The 9,244-nt window shown below is 36.5% G+C and overlaps 1 protein-coding gene across 3 annotated transcripts in view; it reads left to right on the top strand.

Annotated features, from left to right (window-relative positions):
- LOC115242284 (irregular chiasm C-roughest protein) overlaps window positions 1–9,244 on the top strand; it is a 140,842-nt gene that overhangs the window by 35,418 nt on the left and 96,180 nt on the right. For all 3 annotated transcript variants that reach the window (XM_029818466.1, XM_029818464.1, XM_029818465.1), the window contains exon 2: window positions 1,651–1,710. In XM_029818466.1, coding sequence (XP_029674326.1) covers window positions 1,651–1,710 — 60 coding nt within the window. The remainder of the gene's footprint in view (window positions 1–1,650; window positions 1,711–9,244) is intronic.

Genomic DNA, 9,244 nt, shown 5'->3' on the forward strand with positions numbered 1-9,244 from the left:
GATAAAAAAACAACTTTTTTTTTTAGCTTCTCCGTCTTTTATCTCTTTTATTTATATAATTATCATTATAATAAGATTTCGCCCAGAAAAATTAGTGATAATCATGCATATTTGTAAGATGTAGTTTTTAAGGTTTTTTCTATTTTTTTTAGATTGCTATTTTTTGGGAAAGTCCCCTTACATTTAGATCTGGAATGAAACATGTGTGTGTATAACTAGTATTCAAAATTTTGACTTATATATTTAGACATATATTTATTTACTTGTACGATGCGATAAACTCACGAATTATGAACAAGACTCTTGGTCAAAAAGTTAGATATTTCTTTAACAAAATATAGATCGCTATAAATTTATCTCATTATAATATATAAGATGTATCTTAAATTAACTTAAAAAAATATTATTAATCAAATCAAAAAGCTTATAATGATATTATTAAATTTAGACATCGTGTCCGCTCTAATTCCAGTCACACGTTTTAATTTTCCTCTCCGTCTACACTTTAGCTATCTTTTAAAGAGACTACTAACTTAGACTCGCTTAACTCCGACTCGTCGGTCTCAGCGAGATATCTCTAGTCTTTTTACCTTAGCAGAACTTGCATATCATGTGTCAAGCAAAAATCCAAGGCGTACGCTGCGGTAAAAGCTAATGCTTCTACATTTACTTGAGCTTTGACTACACGCGAGACAGTCCCGATTTAGCCTTCGTCTCTTTCTCGTCTTGTGAACGTAGATATTCATCCAGACACAAAACATTGGCGTCGCGAAATCCTTTTATAACGCGCTCTCGTCTGATCGAGACTCCGCTTTAAACATTTTATTTCTCGTCAAATATATTATCGTTGAACGATTTTAATTTTTCTGTGTTTTATCCAGAAATGACATGATTTATTAATTAATACTCGTCTCTAAAAATTCACGAAATGCATTTTACGCATATGATCTATTTACGTAGGTGTAAAACTAGCATGTTTTTTTTCCTTCGTTTTACAAGCCAATTATTAATTGGCCACGACTTTAATAAAATAAGAGATATCTATATATATACTATTTTTTACATAATAAATCGATCTTATCCACACATTTACGTAAAGTAATTTTTAATTTTAATATAACCTTTTTATCAATTTAATTTCCAGTAGATCGATAAAATTATTATTCAACGACTACGTGTGTATCAGACTCCATAATAACGTACGAAATCTGAGATGTATAATTATCGCATTCGACGCCTATGTCGCGAATTTCAGCCGTGATGTCTCGCTAAAAATATACTCGCTTCTGCATCCGTCTGAATCACATAAGGTCATCGATCCTAATGGATGTATAGGCCAATCTTTTTATTTTCCGGAGAAATTTTAATTTATGCATCAATTAAATAATGCCACTGTCAATTTTTTGATTTTTTCACACCATATCATCTCATTGATCGCACATCCTACCGATTCTCGTACGATGTACAGGACATACACTGTAAATTTTTATAGTTTTTAAAATGGGAGAGAGGATAAATATTTCAGCCGTGATGAATTAACGGAAATGTGACAAAATATTTCCGTTTTCAAATGTGTTTTTGAGAATGAAAAATTAAAAGTCCTCCACGCTATTTTGAAAGAAACAAATTTGTTTCTTTTTTTTTTTACAGATTATCAGCGAGTTTCCCACATCCGCCCATCGGTACGAAGCCATTCTGCAAAACAAACAGGTAAGAAAAAGCGCGTTGATCCAGTTTAACAGTCGCGCCATTCTTAAACGAGAATAATCAAGCTGTACAAGCTGTATATACGTATGTGCGGTTTAATTTACATGAGAAATATTTCTACATGTGCACACGTAATTCACGGGCATGAGTACCGGGTCTCGTGTTCTTGCGGGGGACGCGATTGCGAGGATCGTATTATAGTTCGCGAGAAAGCGACACGCGTCGTCTCTATTTCGAAATGGCTTATGAGTACGATTTCGGTCGACCAAATGTAGTCCCCCGGAATAATAGCTGGATGCATAGCAGCAACGGGGGAGTTCGCCGAATACACTTTAACCAGATTACATACGCCCCGGATTGCGAGAACCGCGCCGTTTTATGTACATGTACGCGCTATAATTAGAGAAATACTCGAGAATCCCCCCTCCTAAAAGTAAGCCGCTTTACTTCTTATCCGCAGTGATTCTCGGCAAATTATTGGATTTCGCGAAAGGACTTTTACATTATTACAATAATATCCTATTATAATTAATTCATGCATCGGTAACGATGTATTGATTTATTCATTTAACACGCACGATAACGAGTTTTGTAGAATATAAATATTAATTCATATCCCCATATGTTTAATTGACCCAGTATTGAATAAAATAAATTGAGAAAATGAGATATTAATAAGAATTAGTAATCAATATGGTCTTATAATAAGAAATATTAAATTATATTATAGTCTGAGTTATATTAAGCGCGAGGTGTAAATCTATCGCGACGATACTGCCATTGCCGCGTCGATAACAAATTTATAATGCATCCAGAGAGATAGAAAGAGAGAAAATGAGGTGCTAAAATATCGGCGAAATATATTGGATCTGAATAAACATCTGAAGAAAATCTGGTTCCAGCATTAATGGTATTTTTGCGTGTGTATACCCTCATCCACGAATGAAAGCAGCTCGTTTCGTATCATCGATACCCTCGTGGTATTTATCCCACGCTCATCTTCATGTATTGAGCTCTTTACGAGCAGTCGATCATAAATTTTTCGGAGTGCGTAGTGAATGCCTCCGGTGAAGGGCTATTCCACCAGCTTGGAGAGCCTATAACGATCGAGTTACTCTCTCCCGCATCCGCGTGAAGTAACTGCGTGCATTACGATTCTCTATCGCTGCCTCTCAAATAGAAGGACGTGGCATCGAGATGTTTGCACTAAGTACAAATGAATACGATAATAAGAACGAGATTAAATAACGACCCTTTAACTCTTTCATGGTTGCGTTAACCGTTCGGATACTGGAGGAGCGATAAAAGGTAAACGGGGGCGCGCAAGAGCAATACCTTATTTACCCAGGGAAAAAGTCAATGGAGAGGCGACCCTCACGGTGTGTAAATCAATTCTCCCTTTCCCTAGAGCGTTACGTGAATAAAGTTGAGAAATAGATTTGAGTAGAATATCTCTAGGAGATAGGTGCGCTCGCGCGCGCGCCCGTTCCTTCGACGTTAAATTTTTCTCAGAATACTGGAGCGAATGATCTCTCTCTCTCTCTCTCCCTCCTTCCGCCGAAGATAAAACGAGAGTCGACTCGAAAGTGGCGAGGGGAGCGCCCGCGCTAGTAGTATGGCGCAGTTTTTTTAAGAAGATGAATAAATGAGTACGACGACCTCGCAAAGTAACCCGGGCAGGGTCTCCTCTTCCTCTGAACCAGTCGCCTACAGGCGATTTCTGTCACCGTTTCTCCTTGTCTGCCTGCCTTACCCGCGTTACACAACATCAAATATTTCATGAGGCACGCGAGACACCGATCCGCTAAACAGACAGGCTTTTGACATATTCTCGGGCGAACGAGGTGTATAATCGTGTCGCGTTAAAAACAAACTTCTGGTGCTTTCGATGCGCATTAAACTTGTGTCCCTCCTGACTAAAAAGTAAAACGGAAATGTACAAGTGACCTCTCTCCCTCGCAAATGGATCCGCTCGTAACTTCCCTCGTAACCTTCCCTCCGCGATCGTGACGTTCGTTTTCCTTTTTCCCGCGATCAGTCCAGACGTATTCGGGAAATCGATATCGCAGGAAGCCAATATAGACACGTTCGTCCAACAGTTAAACCAGTTCTTACCGGGTAATGTTGGTTCGTTCATTCAACAGGCTGAGGAGAGCCCTGGGCTAGTCCCGCGCCAGCGGCTTTGGTTCATTGATTTTTACTGCCTTTTCTTCGGGATGAGGCACGCGAGGAAAACGACCGTGCACGCCCGTTTTGTTCCTTGTGCAACGCAATCATATATTCCGCTCGCCTTTGGCGAAAATAGAAAAAAAAGAAAAAAATAGACTGAGAAAAATAAATTAAATTGATTGATTAAATTTTCAATGTAATGTTATTAATTTTAACTCTATACTTTCGAATGTAGCAACGAAAAATGTTACGGGAAGAATGGATACTTTTATTTTTATGTGTCACAAGTTTATACGTTTGAATATTTTTGGCATCATAGAATTCTAGAATACAATGTATTGTGTCTTATTTTTATTTTGTTTTTCTTCTCTTTCGGAAAGGGAGAGATATAAATTCTTTTTCTATTCTCTATTTTTTATAATTTCCACTCAATCAATCACTTTTCGATGCACGGTTAACCGCCGAATGTCAATCTGTCAATACAAAATTCATCACCGAGCCGAATTTGCACACGATTCACACGGTTGGCAATCAATCAATATTGCAAAAAAGACGATAATGATACTTAAAATATTTCAGTCTTATATTTTTGGCGATAAGCGTGACAAATTCGAGGTTTGAAAAGTTCATTTTTTGTATTTTTCACGTTATTTTAAATCTTTGATGCTAAAAGAATAACGCAAAATTAACAAGATAAACTGTTCAGAAAACAGCGGTTTTATAAATACAAGAGCAATTATGAGCCGATAATTACCTTATCGAATAAATTAACACAAGACTAATCAAAGAGTAAGAATAGAATAAATCCATAATTTGAAATTTTTATTTTAGTATGTAATTTTGTATTTAAAATGGACTGTATAACTCTCTTAACCTGTATAACTCTCTTGAACTTCTCTCTCTTCTCTCTCTCTCTCTCTCTCTCTAGATAATTTATATTCCAATATTATTCTAATATGTTTAAAATGTAGTAAAAAAATATTACACAAACATTATTCATTGGCTAATAAAATTAGTTAATAACATTAACATTAGCTAATAACATTAACATTAGCTAACAAAATTAGCTAATAACATTAATATTAGCTAATATGTTAGACATATAAATTCATATATCACAATTTTTAGAAGATTAATCAAAAATTAACGAGTTAGAGGGAGTATACGTTGACTATTATAACAGAGGAAATTATGTCGCGAGCTAATCTAAAATGGACATTCATTTGACATAACTTATAAATGACACTGCAAACACAAATAGGTAGATTACGAGATTACGTATACATAAAATAAAAACAAGTCTGCAAAAAAAAAATGTAATTAGAAATCATTGAATCGACCATTCATACTTAAATATAGCGGAAAATGGGCTAATTCTGAGCTTAATCTCATTTTCAATAGCACGATGTAAGCTCTCGACACGTATTTCACGGAAAATTGTAAAATACAAGAATGCAGAACTTAATCGAAAAAAGAGAAAGAGAGAGAAAGAGAGAGGATTCAGAGCAAGAATAAAGTAGGCGCATAATGTGTAAGATTTACTTTAAATATGAAATGGTGTGTCTAAAGCGATTTTACAAATTAGAGATTTACACCTCTTTGGAAATCTTCATTTGTCTACCGTCGGATTTTCTCGAAATCGTGGTATACGAAGTTACCCGCACCTGTCTGGTCGTGGGACCGCGAAACAGGAACTTATACTACTGAAGTGGAGGCGACTGGATGAGGATAGCAGATAGCGCGCGCGCTATTTTACGGGGGTTAAATAAATAAGCGCGCCGACCTCTCATGATCCGGTTGAGAATGGCCTTCGGCCAGTCCCATTTCAGCGGCGGTTTCTGCCCATTGATTTTTGTCCGTTTTCCGTCCGCGTCGGGTGAAACGACACGCCATTACACCACTATGGCAATTACGCGACTACGTTAAGCATTTACTACGTCGGCTTTATTATCATAGCCAACCCGCGCTTTTGCTTTGCACACACATAACCCGCACACGTAACGAGCGCGACGGCAGTAGTAACGCGAGAGTGGACCATTATAAATTCATACTCCCAATATTGTCATAACCATGCCAGATTTTATTCCGAGACTTAATCATTCATTTACGGAATTACAAATACGAATGTTAGCCCCTTTCCGGAGAGATATATCTTGACAATCGTTTCCTCGTAAATCGCAGATTCTTGTACTCCGTCTCAGCTTCTTCGCCTTGTTGATCTACTTTATTTGCATCGGATCATCTTTCCAATTCACGAGCTGGAGGATCTACCGATGTTTCAAAGCATCGAAACTCGCGAAGCAGTTGAACGTAATGGTTATAAATATATAAAGACAAATCCGTAAACAGACGCGTTTTATTTAGACAGAAACATTTAAATAGAATTTTCGGTGATATAAAATTCTAGTTTGGTCTATTAAAAGTGATCACAGATTATTTCGTAATAATTATTCATTATTTTTTAATAATTTTTCATTAGAATTTTAATAATTTTTCATAATAATTTTTTATTATTGTTTCATAATAATCTTGAGTAATATAATTATATATATAAATATACATTATATCTAAGTATAAAGTTTTACTTAATTTCCGATTTTAAACATACGAGCGAACTTTGCGACGCTAAAATTAAAAATTCTAAAAATGACGGTATATTTCATCTCGCAAAACTGCATTCAATTGTTTGACGTTTCTTAATGCAGTATATAATAGAAATCCTGCTTCCTAGCTATTACATTTCTTATGCACAAACAAAATGTAACGAATTCTGTCGAGGAAAATGGAAATTCCAGAAGTTTCCGTATTTCTATTCCTGCAGAGCAACAGGATTTACTAGAACTGTTTTCGGCATCAGTCTAGCTTTATGAAACTATAACTATCAACGGCAAATCGAAAGTTGTTATGTAAAATGATTTTAGAATAAAAATATTGAAAACATTTTTCGAAACTCTAAATATAGCGGAAAATGGGCTAATTCTGAGCTTAATCTCATTTTCAATAGCACGATGTAAGCTCTCGACACGTATTTCACGGAAAATTGTAAAATACAAGAATGCAGAACTTAATCGAAAAAAGAGAAAGAGAGAGAAAGAGAGAGGATTCAGAGCAAGAATAAAGTAGGCGCATAATGTGTAAGATTTACTTTAAATATGAAATGGTGTGTCTAAAGCGATTTTACAAATTAGAGATTTACACCTCTTTGGAAATCTTCATTTGTCTACCGTCGGATTTTCTCGAAATCGTGGTATACGAAGTTACCCGCACCTGTCTGGTCGTGGGACCGCGAAACAGGAACTTATACTACTGAAGTGGAGGCGACTGGATGAGGATAGCAGATAGCGCGCGCGCTATTTTACGGGGGTTAAATAAATAAGCGCGCCGACCTCTCATGATCCGGTTGAGAATGGCCTTCGGCCAGTCCCATTTCAGCGGCGGTTTCTGCCCATTGATTTTTGTCCGTTTTCCGTCCGCGTCGGGTGAAACGACACGCCATTACACCACTATGGCAATTACGCGACTACGTTAAGCATTTACTACGTCGGCTTTATTATCATAGCCAACCCGCGCTTTTGCTTTGCACACACATAACCCGCACACGTAACGAGCGCGACGGCAGTAGTAACGCGAGAGTGGACCATTATAAATTCATACTCCCAATATTGTCATAACCATGCCAGATTTTATTCCGAGACTTAATCATTCATTTACGGAATTACAAATACGAATGTTAGCCCCTTTCCGGAGAGATATATCTTGACAATCGTTTCCTCGTAAATCGCAGATTCTTGTACTCCGTCTCAGCTTCTTCGCCTTGTTGATCTACTTTATTTGCATCGGATCATCTTTCCAATTCACGAGCTGGAGGATCTACCGATGTTTCAAAGCATCGAAACTCGCGAAGCAGTTGAACGTAATGGTTATAAATATATAAAGACAAATCCGTAAACAGACGCGTTTTATTTAGACAGAAACATTTAAATAGAATTTTCGGTGATATAAAATTCTAGTTTGGTCTATTAAAAGTGATCACAGATTATTTCGTAATAATTATTCATTATTTTTTAATAATTTTTCATTAGAATTTTAATAATTTTTCATAATAATTTTTTATTATTGTTTCATAATAATCTTGAGTAATATAATTATATATATAAATATACATTATATCTAAGTATAAAGTTTTACTTAATTTCCGATTTTAAACATACGAGCGAACTTTGCGACGCTAAAATTAAAAATTCTAAAAATGACGGTATATTTCATCTCGCAAAACTGCATTCAATTGTTTGACGTTTCTTAATGCAGTATATAATAGAAATCCTGCTTCCTAGCTATTACATTTCTTATGCACAAACAAAATGTAACGAATTCTGTCGAGGAAAATGGAAATTCCAGAAGTTTCCGTATTTCTATTCCTGCAGAGCAACAGGATTTACTAGAACTGTTTTCGGCATCAGTCTAGCTTTATGAAACTATAACTATCAACGGCAAATCGAAAGTTGTTATGTAAAATGATTTTAGAATAAAAATATTGAAAACATTTTTCGAAACTCAGATATCATACAAAGATTTTATTTTATAAAATATTTCCGCCGTATACATATGGGAGAGAAACCAGTTTTAGAAATCACTTCCGTATTTTGCATAACTAGCACCGTACATGAACGGTATGTGCACAAGAATGAATTAAACCAAAAAATAAAAAGAAAAGAAGAAAAGAAATGAATTATGTACATATTGCCGGGTATCGGACACGTAGAACTTTGCATTTAAAAGTTAATTCACTCGAAACTACACCACTTGGTACGTAATTTTTGCATAACACGGTCCGTTAAATCCGTTACAAATACTTGGTAAAAGTTGCAATCACTTGGCGGGGCGCGCGAAATAATATGTAAATTTATATAACCTATATCTATAACCAAATAACACACCTTCGCGCAGCCCGATGGCGATGAGGTAGCGTAGAGGTAGCGAGCCGTAGGAATTTTCAATGCTAATTTTCAACATAGCTGCCTGTTTCGCGGTCGTTGCCACGTCGACAAAACCGTGCTCCGGGACATTGTGCAAATGCAGGTGATCCTTTCCCCCTCCTCCCCCTCCCGGTCTCTGCGTTCGATTAAGAAGCAAAACAACGCCCGAATATTGGCTTTGTATTCCTGATTATTCCTCACGTACCGAGCTCTCCGTCCCCCACGATTCAAGCTCGTGTATTAATACACGCCTCGAGTCTAGGTCGAATCTAGGGAACACCGGTCGAAAAATCTCCGTCTGTCATTCGCGTGCGCCGGCATTTTTTGTATTACAGATATTATTTTAACATGGCTGACTGACTGACTTTGGAGAGAGAGAGAGAGAGGGAAAG

The sequence above is a fragment of the Formica exsecta genome, unplaced genomic scaffold (genome assembly GCF_003651465.1).
Source record: "Formica exsecta isolate Colony F162 unplaced genomic scaffold, ASM365146v1 scaffold59, whole genome shotgun sequence".
NCBI classification, from domain to species: Eukaryota; Metazoa; Arthropoda; class Insecta; order Hymenoptera; family Formicidae; genus Formica; species Formica exsecta.